Source organism: Macaca thibetana, chromosome 8 (assembly GCF_024542745.1).
Source record: "Macaca thibetana thibetana isolate TM-01 chromosome 8, ASM2454274v1, whole genome shotgun sequence".
NCBI lineage: Eukaryota > Metazoa > Chordata > Mammalia > Primates > Cercopithecidae > Macaca > Macaca thibetana.
In genome coordinates, this window is record NC_065585.1 from 5,328,312 (window position 1) to 5,349,469 (window position 21,158).

Below are 21,158 nucleotides of genomic sequence, written 5' to 3' on the forward strand. Positions count from 1 at the left end.
ACTCAGGGCTGGGGCAGCTCTGGCGGCCTCAGAGCTTCAGCCACAGCTCCCAAGCCCTCAGATTCTCTACTGAGGGAAGACGGGATGAGTTAGACATTTGGGTTGCTGTGGAATGAAGCAAGCAGCATGTGTGGACTGGGGCCAGGAGCAAGAAGACCCTGAGCAGTGAAGCCTGAGAATGTGCAGAAGCCGTCAGCAGGCCCCGGGCGTCAGGTGCAGGAAGGTTTGCTGAGTGTCACAGCCACTGCGCTGTGCTGTGTGTGGAGGGGCTGCAGGCTGTGCTGCTGAATGAGGCGTGGCACCTGCACTTCCACCTGGGATGTTTGCTCATTTGGTGTTCATTTATTCATCAGGCAATATACTTTGAGCAACTGCAGTGAACCAAACACTGTTCTAGGCCCTAAGACCAGGTCTCTGCCTTCATGGAGCTCACAGGCTAGGGCTGAAGCCAAGAAACAGGAAGATGACCACGTCTAGCGCAGGTTGTCAGGGGATGCATGCACGCCTTCTGGAGGGTTCCTGTAGAAGCAAGGTCAGGTTGAGACATAACGTCAGGAAGGAGAAGAGGGCAGGGAAAGACGTCCCAGGCAGAATGCACAGAGTGTGGGAGGGGAGGCTTGGAATTCAGAGAGAGCACACAGTATTTGGGGAGAATTGAAAGAAGTCCACAATAGCTAAAATAGGGCCGGGCGCTGTGGCTCATGCTTGTAATCCCAACACTTTGGGAAATGGGCAGATCACTTGAGGTCAGGAGTCTGAGACCAGCCTGGGTGAACATGGTAAAACCCCATCTCTACTAAAAATATACAAAAATTAGCTGGGCATGGTGGCGGGTGCCTGTAATCCCAGCTACTTGAGAGGCTGAGACAGGAGAATCACTTGAGCCTGGGAGGCGGAGGTTGTAGTGAGCCGAGATCATGCCACAGCACTCAAGCCTGGGTGACGGAGTAAGATTCTATCTGCAAAAATAAATAAATAAAATAAAATAGGACACAGGAGTGGGCAGGGGTTCCTGAGCCCCCAGGCCAGCTTGTTGCTGACCTTAGCCTGTACTGCTGCTGGTGGCTGTGGTGCTGTGGCCAGCTGGCTCTCTTGGGCAGCCTTCTTGTCTGGACAGCCCTCTCTGGCTAGTGCATTGGACCATTGATGAGGGGGATGTGCCCGCTCTGCTCAGCACCTCTGAGCCCGACTCCCCCACCAGCCAGCAGGAGAGACCCAGGGGCCTCCGTTTCGTCCTGCTGTCTCTCGCTTGCAATGCTTAGCCTCTGCTCCATTCTACCTCAAACTGCAGGAGCTTTGTTCTCACAGGACTGTCCCCAGGGTTGGCCATTGCAAGTCTTAGGTTTCATGTTGCTGCCTTCACCAGAATGTGAACCTCTCAACTTCAGGGTGCGTGGCCCGCCCTTCCTTCATCCTCAAGGCCATGCCACCCACTGTGCATGGCGTGCTTCAGATGAACTGGATGTGTTTGTTGAATGGAATTAACATGAAAGGAAGAAGGAAGGTGGGGTGTTTTTTCCACTTTTGCAATCACTAGAGAATGTCAGAAACTAAAAATTTACCCTTTTATTGCAACTTAAATATGGTGGCTTTAACTTATGTAGGAAAAGGGAAACAGGTTTACAGATCTGTTTTGCGAATCACATTGGCTGTTTAATACTAGCGCAAGGGAGGTTTCTGTTTTCTACATTTTTAGACCTAATTACTTCATCCACTGATACTTGCTGAGAGACTTTATGGCTTCCTCGATTATGAGCTCTCTTAAGTGAGCTCGTTCTTAATAATATGTGTAGTTACATCAAGACGGATAACAGGACCGACGTGAAACCAGCATGAAACTGACGTGCGTCAAGGAACTCACGAGTTGTATTGAACAGTGAACCAGTTTGCATGTTTTATTAAGGAAAAATAACCTTCCATTTCTCTTTATTTTCCCCAGCAAGAATAGTTATTGGATTAAAATTATCCCAGTGGATTTCCCTTTCTTACATAATAGTAGTTTAATTTACTAGATTTGAGGGGTAGAAGGAGAAGCACTTGCTGTTGCATATGCCCCTAATATCCACATACCCAGGGTGATGTCATAGTGGTTGGTTAGACAGTCCCTTCAGAAGAGGGGAGACATCTGCTCTAGGAGGTTTCCCATCTGAGGGTCTCTGTCTAGAGACTTCTAGATATTCTCCTGTCTCTGGGCTCAGCAGGAGCTGCGTTTTCCTTGACCAAGACTCACCCGTCCCTGAAGCGCAGCGGCGAGGCGAGTGTGGAAGGACTCCTGAACCAGCTTGTCCTGGAGCACCTGCAGCTGGCGCCTCTGCAGTGGGGTGAGTACCCGCCAGCCGCCCATTGATTCTGGGTGGATGTGCTCCTTTTCTCCAAATGCACAAACAAGGTCTTGGGGGGTGTGGCCGGGCACCCCAGATGTGGGTGGGTGCTGAAGGTCATCACGGGAAACCTTGGGGGAAAAAGACGGGCTCCCCATGCTGTGCCGGCACCTCTGCGTGGGGGCATCTTTGTTCACCTGGGCGGGCAGCTCGGCACTCAGGTGACAGTGCAGACATGAGAAGGGCTCAGTGCCCGTCAAAACAGGTGCAGCAGGCGGATCTCGGCCTCCGTCTTGACTTGCACTTGCTGTAGAGTGGGCTGCCTTCTGAAATGGCAGTTGACTGTGTCTGGCTGAGCGTGTGCTCTGCAACTGTTTCCAGAACTGAGAGTGGCTTGGGATGGCAGAAGAGAACAGGGTGTGGTGAACCCGTTGTTTTCACCCCACTCACCACGACGATGTGTGGACAGCTTTTCACGCTGTTTGTGCGGAAAAGTGTTTGTTTTGTAAATGCCTCAACTCAATGTTGTGTTCAACCCCAAGAGAACTCCATTACTGGACACTTAGCACAGTTTATTTGACGGCTTCTTCTTGTTGCACCTGGGAACTTCCACCCTACACTGTGCCTTTCTAAATTGAACTCAAAAATATTTTGCTGAGAAACGAGCTTAGTATTTCTATTGAAGTGAGAATCTTTATTCTCTGGAAATTATTTAATCAGCTCATCTATTTTGGATCTGCTGCAGACAGTCAGTTGTAAGCATATATATCCCCTTTCTTCCTCTTCTTTACCCAAGAGGTCATTGTGAATGAGTAACTCCTCTTTGATCCAGGATCCAGTTCATTAATAAGCTTGTTCTGCCCCTTTCATGGGCTAGAGACATATGGAAATGATTCCAGTGGCATGAGGAGAAAGCAAGCCTTTCTCCTTGCACTCCACCAGCCCCCTTCAGCCTGGAGACCCCCTCGTCCCGCCCGCAGACCCCCTGGTCCTGCAGAGGCTGCCTCCTGGCCCCTCATAGGTGAACGCTGTTGGGACCAGGTGGGCACCGTCGTGGCGGCTGTGGGTTTGCATTTTACACTCGGGCTCCTTCTGTGGACTCTTCCTCCTCTCTGAGCCCGCCTGAGTGGCAGGAAGGAAAGGCCTGGTGTTCCTGCAGAGGGTTTCACTGTTTGGTTCTCTGGAGGCTTCCCTGTAGCCCAGCCACTTTTCTAGGTGGAAATGTCCTATCTGTCTCCTGATGACCTGGGCACAGTCAGCTGTGTCGCTGGACTCAGACAGCTGAGCCAGGGAAGACACCTGGGTCCCCCTGGCTGTGGGGTGGGGTCAGGCCCAGGGGGACTAGCTGTATTTTATCTATTACCGAAGGAGATTCCACCAGGCAGCTATGCAGGACTTTCATGGGGCAAGTGAGCGAAGGGAGGGCCACAGGCAGAACAGGGTGCCAAGAGCAGAGAGCAGAGTGACCTGGGGTGGGGAGGTAGACAGCAGGTGGGCTCCTCCCTTCTGTCTTAGGGTCGGCAGCCCTAACCCCAGGTAAGGGTTTTTGAGATGGCTTGGGGGCCTTTGTTTGGTTGGATGACCAGTGGGGCACCTAGGAGCAGAGCCCTGGGGGAAAAGTTCTGATGGTACAAGGCTGAACGGGGAGAAGTCCCTGCAGTCTGGAAACGATGCCCTTCCCAGGGCACGGACTGCCCTTGGCACTGTTCTAGGTAGGCCCTAAGGGTAAGGAGGGTTCTAGAATTGGAGCGGCAGAGGACAGAGAAAAGGGAAGGACCTCAGACTGCTGAGCATCTCCTGTCCCGGGCATTTTGCATAAGAGCTGCCATGCACTACTTGCCACAGTCCTATGAGTGAGGTTTTCTCCATCATTTACAAACAGGGAGACTGAGGCTCAGAGACTGGCACTTGCCCCAGGGGCTCCAGAGTGAACAGAGCTGGGAGCACTGCGTTACGGGCCACTAGGTCTCCACCAACCAGGGAGGAACCGGTCCTGCCTGAATACTGGTGGGGCGGCTGGAAGAAGCCCGGGCAATTTGGGAATTTCAGATGAAGAAAAGCTTTAGTCCTTAATGATCATAAAGGTCCTTTCTGTTCATTTTGGCCTCTCCCCTGGGTGTACTAAGAACACCCTTTAAAAATTGACAATAGTGGGGAAATTAGAGAGAACAGTGGACAATTAGAGCCAAGACTAGGAAGTTGGTTTGGCCCCGGGTTGCCTCTCAGCACAGAACAGCCTGGAAGCTGCACATGCCTGTGTGGGCAGAGGTGCCTGCCGGGAGGCGTGAAGGCTCTGGGTCGGGCTCAGCCCCCTGCTGCGTTACATGCTGCTTCCATTTCTTGCCCTAATTTTCTTCCCCTTTTTGTACTAGTTCGTTTTCTGTTCCTTATAGCAGAATACCTGAAACTGGGTAATTTATAAAGAAATGTATTTCTTATAGAGGCTGCAAAGTCCCAGGTCAAGGAGCTATGTCTGATGAGGGCCTTCTTGCTGCCGGGGACTCTGCAGAGTGCCCAGGTGGTGCTGGGCATCACATGGCAAGGGAGCTGAGCGTGCTCATGTGCTAGCTCGGATCCCTCTTCCTCTTCTTATAAAGTTACCATTTTCATGCCCACGAGAACCCAGTCATCCATCAGCACATTAATCCTTGAAAGGATTAATCCATTCATGAGGGCAGAGCCCTCATGACCCAGTCACCAATTAAAGGCTCCAGCTCCCAACACTGCCACACTGGGGATTAAGTTTCGACATGAGTTTTGGAGGAGACATTCAATCTGTAGCACCCTTTTTTCATAGGGAGGCTCAGGGAGTTCTTTTGGAAATGTAGTTCGGTTCCATGGCCTCTCAGAATCAGGCAGCCCTGGACTCAGGTCCCAGCTCTATCATGCGTTAGCTATGTGACCTTCGACGCATCACTTTACCTCTTGGAGCCTGAGTTTCTTCTTTATGGAACGGGGTGGTGTCTGCTGCACAAGTTGCTCCAGGGATTACATGAGATGGTGTCTATCACGTGCTCAGTGCAGCCCCTGCCTCCATGCACTATTGTTTCCAGACCCGCATCTGTCTCCTCGTCACCCTCCTACCGCCTGTGCTGACTCCCTTTCCCCATAGGTATCGTGGGCCAGCGGTGGGACCAGGCCTGCTCAGATGCCTACTGGGCCCCCACAGCCGGGCTCAGTGCAGGGTGAGAGGTGACATTTCATTGACGTTGTTGACCTTGTTTCACTGCAGCCTCTGGGGAAACAGGTAGGGGGACGGGGTGAGAGAGAAGAGCCGTGGTTTTCACTGCACTCTTGTCTGAAAGCAAAGACCTTTCATGGTGCTTCAGTCCCCTCTGTGGTGTAGTAGAGGCTTTTGGTGGAGCCAGGGGACCTGGATGTACGTTTCGGTCCTGCTACGTGCTGCATCAGGGATGCCCCCTGAGCCTCCATTTCCCCGTCTCAGGGCGGCATGGACCTCTCCCATGGCGACCTCACATATTGCTCTGAGGCTCAGAATCAAAGTGAAATGACATTTGTAAATGTGTCTGGCACACCATAAATCCCTACCGCCTGCAAAGCAAAGATTTATTATAATCACTTCTGTTTTAAAAGCTACAGTCTTTTATGCGATATTTCTGTTATTCCTGGAAGATCAGCCCAGTTCCAGGAGCCATATACCCGAGCCCTGGTGTGAAAACTCACAAGGGGCTCTCCGTGAATCTGTGGCATTCATCCTCAACACCCCCTTGCCCACCCCAGGGACTGGGCAGCACGTGGACCCCCTTCCTGGCATCCATGCATGGTGGGGCCGCCTCCAGACAGAGGCCCAGGCAGGCGCTCTTCAGTCTGGGGGACAGCAAGGAGAGGGGTGAGGCCCTGCGGTGTGGAGTGTGGCCCATGGCATTAAGAGGTGGTTACATGTTTTTCTTGCTTTCAGTAAATCGGAATTGGCCCAGGAGCTGCCGTCCTTTACTGTCTCTTCTTGGAGAATTTGAGAAGGTGGTTTTGAGGTCTCGTTTGCATGGCATAGAAAGATGGTTAGCAGTTGGGAGGCCACCTCTTTGTCTCATAACTAAAGAAGGGTGGGCTTGCCTTTGTTAGGGTAGTGGTTTGAGACGCAGCACTTTGGACATCTGAGGACAGTCGCCAGATGTGGCTGAGTGACTTCATCATGAGGCCAGAGCAGGTCTATTTGCTAGTTTGGAGGACATAATAATTCCCGCTTCACCAGGTGGTTAGGCAGCTCAGGTGGTATAGAGGGTGGATGGGAGGTGGGGGTGCTTACCACATGTGATGCTCTGTACATGAGTGTTGAGTGAACCAATTGGCAGTCAGATCTATTTTTGTTAAATTATTAAGGTTCGAACAGAAAACACACCTGGATCTAAAGGAATTTTGGTTCCCTAAAAAGGCTAATAAAAATGAAGTTCAACTTGTCTTAATATATTCTATCAGGCGAAAGAAACAAATTCCCCAGGGAGGGATAGTCAGCTGCTGCCACACCTGGAGTGAGCCTGTGGACAATCTGTCCTGCCAGAGGCCACCAGGAGGAACCTCGGGAGGGAAGGAGGCTGCTTCTGCAGCACCAGGTCGTTTCTTCCCCAGGCTTGCTTTTTCTGTTTGGTAATTGGTAGTGTTTGGGTTGTCGTGGGCACAGAGGCATGTTGGCAAATAATGTGAATATTAATCCCTTTATCCTGGAGGAAATGCATGGCTTTTAAAAAACAGTGCTAAGATCTGCAAGGCATTTCTGCCTTCAGGAGGTGAGCCTGTCCCTGTGGGAGCCCTGACAGCGAGCAGCCCAGCCGTGCGCTTTCAGTTGCCGGCGGCACCTGCCAAGGCCAGGGCCTAGCACGACAGTGTGGAACCATTTCCAGAAACGGGGCATGATATTTTCCTGTTTGCAGTGTCACAGTTTATCTCACTATTATCATATCTGGCTGTTTCCAGTGAACATGTTAATACATGTAAATTTCGGTTCGATTTTCTGACTAGACAAGTTTTCTAGTTAGGCGTTACTCCTAGGTCAAAGGCTATGAACCTTTTGAGGGATCTTGAGATGTTTATTCATCACGTGGGCATGTGACTCTGAATCGTGATGTGGACGTTGTTGGAACTTGGATTTCCAAGGTGATCTTCCGAGGGGACACAGGACACTCAGGCTTCCCGTGTGAGGAGGGTGGGGAATGCTGGGATGGTCTGGGTTGGGTCAAGTCCTTAAACCTTAAACGGGACCCCAGCACATTCTTGAGACTTTGCAAGTCACAGGGCATAGGAGCTGAACTGGGCAGCAGGGGTCATGGTGACTCCAGCCCCCTCCCCAATGCTACAGCTGGATCTGTGAGCCCCAGTGGGGCAAGGGTCTTGCCATGGCCACCAGGGCATCCATTTCCACTCCTACTGCATTCCACCACTTAAGAGGCCCTTGGCATCTTTGCTTTGCTTGGGAACCATGGCTATGCCGGCCGCTTGCACACCTGGGTTGGTCTCTGACTGTAGCAAGATCACGGTGGAAGCCTGCGGGGACCTTGTCAGCTGAGTTGAATGGCATCTCTTCCCAGAGCAGCCGTGTGGGGGTTTCCATTTCTGAGCAGAGTCTCCTCTTTGAGCATTGTTTGGGATCACACATTTATATGTCTGTGTATATGCAAAGAGAGGGAGAACAGGCACCTCACCCTGTGACTCATAGTTCAGGCCCTTGGGATGTGGAGGAACAAGCAGACGCAGACCCCATGGAATGATCTTGGCTTCGAATCCCACAGACCTGCTTCTGGTCTCAAGTTTGCTGTGTTTTGCCAAGTTGGCCGAGTGCCCTGAGCAGTCACTTATGCTCTGAGCTCTGGTTCTCTGTGAAGCACTGTGACTCAGCCACCATGCAGGGATGCTGGCAAAGTGAAACAAGCTAATACAAATAATTCCTTGCCATATAACCAGTGCTCACAAATCGAGCATTGAAAATCTCCCTGGTTTCTTTCTCTGTCTTTCTCTCTCTTCGTTCCCTCGAGGAACTCCAGGCTAGGAGAGGAGGTGCCTGGTGTAGGACAGCAGCGCCAACACAGGGGCCTGGGGAGAGCCTGCAGGGGCCAGAGCAGCCTGATCCTGCAGACAGAGGGCATTTGGGAGGAGGGGAGATGGCTCTGAAGGGAAGGGGCTGGGATGGTGTTGTGGAGGAGGGAGCTCTCAGTTGGGTTGGAGGGATGGGTGATTGGGTTGAGTTTACCAGTGTTTACCATCTGGACAGGGACAGTTGGAGAGTTCAGACCTTGGCTAGCCAGCCACAGCGTGGCAGTGCATGAGAAAAGGGTGAGGTTTGTCTGCCCCTCACTCTGACTGCATCCTGCGGCCGTCTTCAGGCCCACTGGGGGCAGGTGTGGTGCGGGATCCGCATCCCAGGACACAGCCCAGGCAGCTCCCCTCCAGTCCTGCACAGTGGAATCCAGGTCTCAGACTCACCCACTCCTCACCCCCAGCCAGGGCTTTGGGGCTGCCACGTTCCCTGCATCCCACCCCCCATGACCTGGGCTCCCCTCACCATTCTTCCAGAGTCCCCTCCAACGACAAACTGAGGCTGCAGCTCCCTAGAAGCCCCCATGGCCTGAGGGAGTTTCTATCACACCCGTAGGCCGCCATGCCAGGCCGGGCCCTCGTTCCCTGGCAGACCCAGTATCCCCCGCTTTGGCCTGGCCTGACTGATTCTTTCTCTGACTTAGAGCAGGCTCACTAATTCAATTCAAAAAGGAAAAAGGTTCTTCTTTAGTTTTTGACTTTTTGAATTTGTATATAGTTTTGAGACAGGCTCCTGCTTATTGCCCAGGCTGGAATGCAGTGGTGCAGTCATAGCTCACCGCATCCTTGACCTCCTGGGCTCAGCGATCCTCCCGCTTCGACCACACCCAACTAATTTTTGTATTTGTTATTCGTATTTGTTAATTTTTGTAGAGATGGAGTCTCCCTATGTTGCCCAGGCTGGTCTTGAACTCCTGGCCTCAAGCGATCCTTCTGCTTTGGCCTCTCAAAGTGCTGGGAGTTCAGGTGCGAGCTAACAGGCCCAGCCTCTGATTTCAAAGCAACTGTTTCACAGTACAGGTCACCTGCTGGGCCAGGCATGAGGTCTTTATGTTGTTATTTCCGAGCTCTCCACAGCCCTGAAGGCTGAGGTTCTCCCGTATAGAGGAGGAACTTGAACTCAGCGCAGCTGGTCTCCTCCAGCACTGCACAGGTGGGAGGGAACATCCCCAGGTTCAAATATGAGTTCCTGCCCCCAGAATCTGAACCTCCCACCAGAATCTGAACCTCCCACCAGAATCTGAACCTCCCACCAGAATCTGAACCTCCCACCAGAATCTGAACCTCCCACTGGATCACTTCATGAAAGGAATATATCCTCATGGTAGAAGATGAGAGAAAATCAGAAAACATAGATAAAAAATAGCCTTTCTCTATCCCCAAAACAACCTCTAATTCATTTTTGTGCATTCCCAAGTCTTTTTGCTACTTTCCAATTCTAATTTTGTCCATAGGGATGATCATACTGTATTTATACTTCTGTGTCCCTTTTTATGCTTGACAAAAGTATAAGCATTTCCCATGTTATAAACATGTCTCGCACATATTGTTAAGGGCTGAACTATATTTTATCAAATGAATACAAGATAATTTAATACTTGTTCTATTGTTGAACATTTAGATTGCTTCAAAACATTTGCTATTATAAAAGTTATATGTAGTGGTTTTCTCGTAGAGCCTTTTCTGTGTTTTGGGGCGATTCCCTCAGCGTGGATTCTCAGAAGTTATTAATATTTTATGGGATCTTGGCAGAGAGCAAAGCCGTCAACTTTCTTGTGTGATGATGACAGCGGTTGCATGGCTCGGACTGGCATGGAGTCAGCACTGAGCCGACTGGGGTCTCGGCGCAGCCTCCGCCACATCCTTGTGCTGAGTCTTGACTTCAGCTGGTGGTCAAGTCCTGTGAACTTGGGTTTCCCTCTTTGTAAAGTGGAGATGCTCAGTGGAGGTTTGAGGAAACCCCCGGGAGCCCAGCACAGAGCCTGTTCCTTAGGCTCATAGAGGCGGGCGTGCTCTTTAGGGAGCTGTGCTGTGGGTGCTGATGCCAGACTTCGGGCAGTGGGGGACCACTGGAATCTCCCTGCTTCTGGGGCCTGAATCCTGGAGTGAGTGTGTTTCTGCTGCAGAGGGTCTGACGGCAAGGCAGGAGGCAGAGGGCAGGGCTGGGCCAGGAGCAGGGCCACGCTCACAACTGGACCCCGAGTCTGCACATCGGGCTGGAGCTCCCGAGACCCCTCCGTCTCAGTCCATGAACAGTCCTGGAAAGGGTGTGCTGCTCCCATCCTCCAGGTAGGAAGAGCAGGAGGCAGGGCTGGGCCTTTCTGTGCCTGCTGCAGAAACCCAGCGTGCTCCCTGACTGTCTATTTTGAGGACCATCTTCCAGGCGTTTCCATAGAGACCCGGTCATGGTGACTAATGGGGCTAAGCGTTTGCCATGCGGATTTGAGTGTCCCACGACTGTGCCACCCTCCGCCTGCCTCTTCCACTGCTAGCACTTTCCTCTTTATAGCTCTTTGTATTTTCTCAGATGCATCAATGATTGGTCTGTGCTGTCTTTCATAGCCATCCAGTGAATACAGATTAGGTTTTAGCCACATTAAGGAGTGGATATTTTCAGTACACATTCTCCAAATAATCACCAAGCAAATCCCATCATGAGCTCCAGTTCTGGAGCTGTGATGTGAAGGCTGCACATGTGGGAATGAGGGGAACACCAGCCTGGGAGGCAGAGCAGCCACCTGAAGGCTTGTGTGCGGGACAGTCCTCTGCCTTATCTCAGGGAGATGTGGTGCTCTCATATTTGGGGAGCATGGCTGAAGGTCCAAACTCTTCATGACTAGGAGAGTACAGCGGACAGCAGATACAAAGGCCTGGAAGAGTGAGGTGGGGATGGACATGGTTTGTGGGGACAAATGACTGCCGTTGATGGAGCCTGGAACCACAGAGAAGATGGGTGGGCTGGTAAGGAGAGGGAGGTAAGGCTGGGGGCCTAAGGTTGCATGGAGGATGTTGATTGATTGATTGATCCATCCATTCATTCAATAAACATCTGTTGATCACTACTCTGCACCAGGCACTGTCCTCAGTGCTGGGCACCCAAAAATAAACTCAGTCCTTGCCTTAGAGCCTCTCTCAGTCTAATGAGGGCTGGGGTTCCAGATCAGTCAGCAGGTTGTTTACACAGATCCTGGTATTTGCCGGCCTCAGAGCTTGTGCAGACGTCCTAGAAGCGGAGGCAAGAGACAGACTAGAGCCTGATCCCCAGCTGCCGCCTTCCCAGGAAGAAGTCCTGGGATTCATGGGGATGTGGCTCAGAACCCGTGGGCCTCCCTGGGGACAGACCACCTGGAGCAGGCTGTGGATCCCCTGGTGTCTGGGTATTGCTGCTTCCATCTGAACAGCACCTTCTGCCCTGAACCAGCTCCATTCAGGAGTCTGGAGCCCATGGTGCCAGCAGCCAGAGCTCTGCCTGGTGCCTCTGAGACTGAGCTGCACCCTGGTGCTTTCTGGGGCTTTGCAGAGAGACGTGTCCCTACACTGAGAACGTGCCCTTTCATCAAATTGTGTGACATGGACATTACGTGAGGAGCTTTGTTTATTTCTAATATGAAATGCATGTAGAATGGCTGCTGAGAGTCACTGAATACATTCAGAGCTCAGACTGCCTGGAAAAGGGAGTGAGAAAGCCAGCTCCTACCAGTCAGACAGTAGGATGGCCATACCGATGGTGGCAGTGAGTGCCCCAGGCCACCCTGGCAGCTGGGCTTGCCCGCCGGCCCTCTGCCTCCTTCCCAGGTAGCTTAGCAACAGCACCGGCAGTGGATTTTCCCAGCACAGCCCACATCTTCAAACATCTGCTCCAGGCCAGTGTTAGTCAGTACTTCTGAGGCCTGTGGAGGAGTCCCCGTCCACTGGGGCAGGTGAATTGGGTGGTTTTGGTGACTCTGAGGGCCTGGTCTGCCTGAGTTGAGAGCCACTTCCTGGGGACCATGACGGCTTGTGGCAACTGGCCTGAGGCCCAGTTTGCCCGGCAGTGGGTGTGGGGGACGAAAGCATGCCCCAGTTGGCTTCTCTGGGCATGGGTTGACAAAGAGGATTGTTTGTTTTTCTTTACAAAAGTAGTTACCTTCTTTTTGAAGGGGGAAAAAGATGAAAGCAATCTATATTCAGAGGAAAAGCCCCAGCTCCTAATCCCCTATTTGGAGAGGCCCCTGCTCACAGGCCCCTGCTGTTCCGTCTGTGGACGTGGCTGCTGCGTTTCAGGCGCGGTCTCCATGATGCTTTCTGCATCCTCGCGGCAACCCTGGAGGAGGTTGCTGTGACATCCCTCATGTGGATGGGAAATGCGGCAGCCCCAGGGTGGCCTCGTCCCATCTGAACCCGGGCAGTCTGGATGCAGGGCCTGTCCCCACCCCACTTGCTACCTCGTCTCTCTCCTCTTCCTCCTGTCTCTTCTTTCCCCATCGTGTCTACCTTCACTGCTGAGTCTTCTATTTAGCTGCAAACATCTCTGTTTGAGATACCATTTGGGAGCCTGCTTAATGGCGATCTTGTTCTGCAAAAGAAAAACCGTTTGTGGAGCATGTACCGCGCCTGTCAGGAAGGTGTAACTTCCGGCGTCCCCTCCTCTGTTTCTCCCGATTCCCCAGTGGGGTAGGCACTGACTGCTTTTGGAAGAAACTGGTGGGTGGAGAGGCTTTGCAACTGGTCCCACAGCTGCTGTCCCTGCCCCCGGTTATGCTCGTGTGGGACTCGCGGTCTCCACGGTGCTCTGGGTGACCTTCCACCTGTGGCCATGCTTGTTGTTCTCCTACCTGGAGCATTCTCACGGCTACAGAGCCCTGAGGATGCACTTCCAAGCCTGGCCTTTGGCTCAGAAGGCCCCCCACCACCCGCAGCACCTTCCTCAGCCTTGCCTCCCTCCCCTGGGCCTGTCTGTCTTCCCTGTGACTCAGGCTCCAGGCTCCCTCAGCTGCAGTTGCTTGTCCCCATGAGCCATGCTCCCCACAGGCCTTCATACCTGCTGCTTCCCATAGTCTTATCCAGCCCTTTCCTTCCAACTCAGGTTCTTGTAGGCAGCCTGCCTTGGCCTCCCTGGCCCCATACATTTGTCCCCTGCCTGGGCCCAGCTGCATTTCCGCCTGCGCATTTCCCCACCCCCAGCATGGTGCCTTTCTCCTTAAGGTTGTACTGTCTGCGGGCTGTGTCTTCCACTGCTGGTGGGTGCCTGAGAATGCAGAGATCCTCAGCACCTGTGGGTGCTCAGTAAGGGTTTGCTGACTCCATCAAAGAGTGAATGAGGCCGTCCTCCTCCTATCGGTCCAAGGCCAGATTTGAGCGTAGGCATAGATGTCATTCTTCCACGTTATTTAAATAGTTCCATGTTGATGTGCCCAGATGCACTGAGACAGTCCCTTCTTATTGCTTATTAATTGTTTAATTTTTCCGTTTGTAACTCTGAGGCGGGTATTCCTGGCATCTGCCTTGTGACAGCGCTGGTCAGTTCCTGAGGATCCATTCCCAGAACAGCCTTACTGGTGCAGCGTGCATGCCTGTGGCCAGCCTGGCCTTCAGGGTGGTTGACTGACCCATGCTCCTGCCGATAAGAACGGCCTGACTGTGGGTCACTCTGGATCCTCTGCAAGGCAGCAGCCAGTTCGAGAGGATGTGCGCTCCAGGCTCAGGAGAGGGAGGTGCTCACCCAGAGCCAGCACAGAATGCGGTGCCATGGTGGCTGGGCTGGTGTTTGTTTGTTTCCGGGGGCCAGAGGTAGACTAGGGGTTCTGATCCTAGAGCTGGGGCTACATCTTTCTGAGCCAGGTCCCTGGAGAAAACTCTACTACAAAGGACAGGAATATGGCCTAGAACAGAAGCCAAGTGGAACAAAATGTCCCCCCAGCCCCTGGCTGCTTCCGCCTGAAGTAAGTCTCCCTGCAGGAGGCCTTCATCACCCTTGTCTGCTCCTGCGCGACACCCTCTCCCATTTACCTAGCCATTTGTCTGTCTTCTTCCCGAGACTGTGAGCTCCTTGGAAACAGTGACTGTGTCCAGGCGGGTGAGAGGAGGTGCTCTGCACAGCTTCCTGGATCCTCCTGAGCAGGGCCTGGCACTGAAGGAGAGCAAGTGCAGGGAGCAACTGGCCTACCCCTGACACTCACACACAGCCTGATGGAGGGGTGGGGGAGGGTGCCGGGGAGAAGGGGACAGTTCTGCTCAACCCAGTATGCTGGGAAGGGTCCAGCTGATGCAGTTGTGAGTGTTCACTTATTACTGTTATCCTTTTTGATGAATAATATGATCACCTATCAGTGATCAATGTATTGGCATCCTCTTTCTATCCATGAGGAAAATGAGGCTGGGAGATGCTGATGGACTGACCCAGCATTCCCATACAAATCAGCAGTAATGTCAAGACTAGTCTTGAAGCACTATTCTCGACTTTCACTCACTTACTTTTATCCTCCAAGCATCCATTTCCCATCCCTGCCACCTAACCACCCACCTATCCAACCATCTACCCACCAACCCACTCATCCATCCATTTACACACCAACCCATCTACCAGCCCACCCATCCTTCCATCCATCCATCCACTTATCCAACCATCTACCCACCAACCCATCTACCAGCCCACCCATCCATCCATCCACTCATCCAACTGTCTACCCACCAGCCTATCCACCAGCCCACTCATCCATCCAACCATTTACTCACCAACCATCTACCAGCCCACACATATGTCCATCCAGTCATCCAACCATTTACCACCAACCCATCTAACAGCCCACCCATCCATCCATCCACTCATCTAACCATTTACCCACCAACTCATCCACCAGCCACCTATCCATCCATCCACTTATCTAACCATTTACCCACCAACCCATCCACCAGCCCGCCTATCCATCCGTCCTCTCATCCAACCATTTACCCACCAACTCATCCACCATCCCGCCTACCATCCCACCATTCATCCATCTGTCCATCCATCCATCCACCCACTCATCCAACCATTACCCACCAGCCCATCTATCAGCCCACTCATTTATCCACAAGCCCATCCACCAGCTTATCCACCAGCCTATCCACCCACTTATCCACCAGCCTATCCACCCATCCATCAACTCATTCATCTGACCACCATCTGTCTGCTCCCACTCACCCATCCATTCATCCAGTCACCCACCAACTCATTCATCTACCTACCCATTGATCCATTCACCCACCTGTCCACTCATCAATCCAGCCACCCACCTACCCACCCACATATTTGTCCTTTCACCCAGTTGTTCACCCATCCAGCAAATTGCTATTGAACACCTTTGGTGCCGGTCTGTGCTAGACTCAGGGGGGCTGCCTCTGGGGTACCTCAGCTCGTACTCCTCCTCCTCTAGCTGCCTGCTGCTTTCTTTAAGAGACACCTCCTTTTTTTGGAACGGTAATTTCTGCAGTCATGGGACATGGGGCCATGCCTTTCATCATTTGATTCAGACTCCAGGAAATGTAAGGTTCTAATAGTCCTCCTCGGTGTGGCATTTGGCCAACTCGTGTGCTCCTAGTGCCTTCTGGCTCACCGGGCTGGGGCATCCAGCAGGAAATGAGAGACGCAGTATAAATGCCTGCAGGTGCTGAGGAAAGGGTGCTGTGAGTGCAGTTTTCAGGTTCTGAAAACAAGCTAAGGAAAGAAGTCTGAAATCTCCATAGAGTGGCAAGTAGCAAGTTATTAATCCTGATAAGCCAAGAGCTAATAAAAATGGACTCAACGTAGCATGCCCTCTGCTTACCCAAGGTGGGCCCAGGTGTCCGGGTTATAACAAAACTGAGCCACAGAACACAGGCACATCTCAGCTGGCAGACTCTCACTTGTAATCAGCATAACTACCTTTACTGAGAAGTCTCTACTGCAGGGACTCTGCTGGCATTTAAATTCACTCATGTCACACAGCCCTCACACAACCTCATCAGATACATAAAACCACCCTTGTTTTACCGAGAGGGAACTTGAAAATCAGAAAGCTCATTTCATGACCACCAGCGAGTAAGTGTGGGAGTGAAGAGAGACTGCCCCACTCCCAGCACTGCCCCACTCCTCACCTCCGTCCCACTCCTCACCTCCGTCCCACTCCTCACCTCCAACATCAGTGGAAAGCCTTTCTTCTGTTGCGTGGTAGCCCCTGCAAGCCAATGCACTAAGTGTTTATTTGTTTTATTTGTTTTGCAAAGAAAAAATATGCACAAACATACTTCAGAATTTAGGAGGTACAAAAGGATATGCAATGAAAAGCAAGTCTCCTTCTCCTTAACCCCAATCGTCTCCCTGTGGGCTGCTGTTGTCCCGTTTCTGGTTGTGTCTGCAGACATAGTCTGTAAATTTCTTTTCCTTAATGGTATCCTGTGACAGCTGTTCTACCGTATTTATTTATTATTATTATTTTTTCACTTAATGGTTGATCCCGGGTATAGTTCCATCGCAATCCTGTGGAACTGGCGCATTCTTTTGAACCTCTGCATCAGATGCGTCCTCATTCATTTGCTCTGTACCTTTTGATGGGCGTAGGTTGTTTCTAATGTTTTGCTGTTATAAACATGATGGCAACAAATATCCTCGTAAATACGTCATTCCTCACTGGAGTGAGTCACACTGTATGATATTTATTTCAAACTGAGCAGTCTCTTAAAAAATATCTTCTATGTTGGAACCATGCTTTAAAAGACCTTCTTCATTTGGATTACGTTTTCAAAACATTCTCCCATGTTGTCTCCTGGTACGTTCATGGTCTCATTTGGCTTACTGTTCAAATCTTTTATCTGGAATATACTAAGGTGTGAATGAGGCATGGGTCCTCCCTTTCTTTTTCTAAAAAGCCACCTCATTGTCCCCAAGTCATTTAATCCATAATCTATCTTTTCCCAATCACTTTTCTCGTATGTTTAGGGAGATTTTTGGACCCTCTTCTGTCCGTGTACCCATGAGTGAGCACTACCCTTGTAATCATTCTAGCTTTACAGTACAGTATATTTTAATATCTGCTGTAGATAGTCCTCCCTCAGTGCCTTTTTGCCTTTCTAAATTTCTACCTGTGGGTTGCATTTAATTCATTTAAAATGTCCTATTATAAATGCAGTTCTTTAAGGCTATGAATTTTCCAGTAGTCCCTGTTTCTACTCTGTTCCATGTTCTAGAATTTAATGTTTTCTTGCTTGATATTTTTTAGGCATTCTGCAGTTAATTTATGTTTCACTTCTGTCCCAAGAGTTGTTTAAAAGATAGTTTTTAAAAAAAACTTCCTATGGTAATGACTTCGTTTTGTTTTCTTCTTTTGTTACTGCTTTCTAATGTAATGGCATTATCAGTTCAGTACTATTTTTACCACTTACAGTTTACCAAGTTTTGTTTGTGCTAAGATTTTTGTAACTATGACATGGGAATTTTTAAGCAAGTTATGTTCTATGTTTTAAGTGTATTGAGTTGAAAATGTATCAATTAGCGCTACCTTATTAATGATATGGGGTAGTTCATTAAGATCCTTTCTTATTTGATCTACTATGGGGTTTGAGAGGTGAATCACAACTAATGCTGATGTGGGTCCATTCCACCATGAGAGATCTTCTGTCCACTGATGTGACATGTCCGTGTCCCATGATATCTGCAGTGTGAATGCTGATGGCCTGTGGCGCACAGGTGCTCGTAATTGGTGTCCTTTGGTTGTCCCCTTTATCATTTAAGATGCCCTTCTGTGTCCCTTTTCATGTTTTTTGCCCTTGTTTCATCCCTGTTTGATATTATAACTACCACCCCAGCTTTCTTTTTGTTTGACTGGTATACTTTTGCCTATCATTTGAATTTAAACCTTTGAGAATCATGTTTGTATGTGGTTCTCTTGGATGAAGCATTGAGTTTTGCTTTCTGATCCAACTTCAAAGTCTTTTTCATTCATAAGTGAGTTTAGGCCATTTATACGCATTGCTATGGTATAAATGTTTGCTCTTGGTTATGTCATACATTCTGTTTTGCTTTTTGTTTTTATAATTTTTTTATATACTTTTGTGATCTGCATTTTCTTGGTTTTATTCTGTATGGTGATTTTCTTCCTCTTTCTTTTTACACTTTCCTTCTACATCTTCTGTCTGACCTACCACCCCTTCTTTCCAAGGTCTGAGTTGCTTTATTTTTCTGCACAATCATTATAATAATCCTCTGATATTTAGTCATATCACAGATTTGTTTCTAGTTTCTCTCTCTACCCTCATTAGAATATAAGCTCCATGCAGGACAGATTTGTTGTCAGTGTATTCTCAGAGCTTAGAACTGTCCCTGGAGCATCTATTACATGCACAATAAATATTTGATGAAGAAGTGAATAATACAGCCTTTACAACACATCTCCAAAGTACGTAGTGTTATTACTATGCTTTAGGGGAAAGAACAAAGAGTATGTGAGATTCAGCCTGCAAAGCAAGGACCAGAACACAGTTACTGTGGTTTCAAAATTCGCATTTTTCCCAATATATTTATATTTCCCATAATCATAATGATGAGCTACTGGCCTCCATCTGGATTTCAAGCCTTGGTCTGCTGACTTCCAACCACATATTCCACTGCAACACGCTCCTTTAAGAGGAAAGAAAGGAAATAATATCATGCACAAACTCGCAGAAAAGCTGCAAGTGTGGTAGTAAAATTTTTCTGAACATTTTATTTATTTATTTATTTTTGAGACGGAGTCTCGCTCTGTTGCCCAGGCTGGAGTGCGGTGGTGCAATCTTGGCTCACTGCAAGCTCTGCCTCCTGGGTTCAAGCAATTCTGCCTCAGCCTTCCGAGTAGCTGGGATTACAGGTGTCCACCACCACACCCGGCTAATTTTTGTGACTTTAGTAGAAACAGGGTTTCACCATGTAGGCCCGGCTGGTCTTGAACTCCTGACCACAGGTGATCCACCTCCCTCGGCCTCCCAAAGTGCTGGGATTACAGGCATGAGCTACTGCGCCCAGCCTGAACCATTTTAGAACATGAGGTTGATCTGATGCCCCAGACACCTCCAAATTATTCATGTGTATTGCGAGCAAGGACATTCTCTTGTGTAACCACAACACTGTCATAAAAATCAGGAGATGAATATTGATACATAATGATCTCATACCGAGATCCCATTGCAGTTTTTCCAGCTATCCCAATAGTGTCCTTTATATTTAAGATTTAGGTCTCATGCAGAATCATTTGCTGTGTTGAGCTGTTATACACCTTTAGTCTCCTTCGGCCTGGAACAGTTCCTCCATCTTTCTTTGACTTCCATCACCTTGACACTTTAAGATATTACCAATCAGCAGTTCTGGAGAAGGCTCTCACTTTTGGTGTGTGTGATGTGTCCGCATGATTAGATTCAGTTTTGAACCTTTTTGGCAGGAATATCACAAACGTGAAGCTGAGTCCTTCTCTTTGTGTCTGTCAGGTGGCCCACAATCTCCAGTAGTCCCATTGCTGGTGACGGTTATTTGACCATTTGATTAAGATGGTGTTTGCTTCCTTCTACTGTAAAGCTACTCTTTCTCTCCTTGTTGTTACTAAGCATTTTGCGGGAAGGTGCTTTGAAACTGTGTGAATATCCGAGTCCTCATCAGACCTTTAAATTTGCTTATTTATATTTGTATGGATTCATCATTTTCAATTTTATTCATTGGGTTGAAATTCATTGCTATTGTTAGTTATTTTTGATACCCAGATTATCCTGATTTGACCTCTGGGTGCTCATTCAGGCTGACTTCTGTGTCTCTTGACCTGTCTCCATCATTATTCTTTGAGCACACACTTATTTTCTGGCCCAAGATATTCCAGGTTCATCTCAAACATAAGCCCTGATGTCACTTATTTCTCACAGGAGTCTTGGTTCCCTCTAATGAATATTGATCTTTAGGGGCCGGGTGCAGTGGCTCACACCTGTAATCCCAGCACTTTGGGAGGCCAAGGCAGGTGGACCACTTGAGGTTAGAGTTCGAGACCAGCCTGGCCAACCTGGTGAAACCCCACCTCTACTAAAAATACAAAAACTAGCCAGCTGTGGTGGTGGGTGCTTGTAATCCCAGCTACTCAGGAGGTAGAGGCAAGAGAATCATTTGACCCCGAGAGGTGGAAATTGCAGCGATCCCACACCAACCAAGATCCATACTTTAGGGGGTGGTCATTCATATTGGGATGTTGCTGTTCCCAAGTGTTCTCAGAGGATGGAGCTGGGAAAGACATATACATATGAATAGAAATACACACACACACACACACAAACACACACAGCCTCAACATCTCTCTGTCTATCCACCTTAACAGCCACAGGCCCACACTGACACCACTAATTCCAATCCACCACTGCAGAGTTCCTTATGGTTTGTCCGTTTTCCTTTCTGGTACCTTATTTCCTCAGCATGGAAAGCTTGACTTTCATTATCTTTACTGTAATCTGTAACTTATCAGTCTTCCTGTATGTAACCAATCTCCCATCTCCATCCCAGCCCTTCCCACACTCTCCAGCTCTCAACCACTCACCAAGGGGACCCATCCCAGAGATCCCACAGGTTCCTGCCTTCCCCTGTCACTCCTGCTCTGGCACCCAGGCCAGGCCTCCCCACCGTGTGGATGCCCTCCTCCCCTGAATGGGCTCTGGTACCCCACACAGGATGCATAAACCAAAAATAAAGTTCTAAGGCCCCCGACCATCTGAATGGACTTCCTCTTCCACCAGGGCTCTTAAAATTGAACCTGACAGATGGGTTCAGGCCATGATGGGAAGTGGGGCTGG

At 49.8% G+C, this 21,158-nt stretch overlaps 2 protein-coding genes across 4 annotated transcripts in view; one reads left to right on the forward strand and one right to left on the reverse strand.

Annotated features, from left to right (window-relative positions):
• Positions 1-21,158, reverse strand: part of CHRAC1 (chromatin accessibility complex subunit 1) — an 873,427-nt gene that overhangs the window by 628,152 nt on the left and 224,117 nt on the right. The gene's annotated exons all lie outside the window — the stretch shown is intronic.
• TRAPPC9 (trafficking protein particle complex subunit 9) overlaps positions 1-21,158 on the forward strand; it is a 723,405-nt gene that overhangs the window by 574,038 nt on the left and 128,209 nt on the right. The window contains exon 20 of the mRNA XM_050800233.1: positions 2,231-2,321. Within this exon, the coding sequence (XP_050656190.1) occupies positions 2,231-2,321 (91 nt within the window). The remainder of the gene's footprint in view (positions 1-2,230; positions 2,322-21,158) is intronic.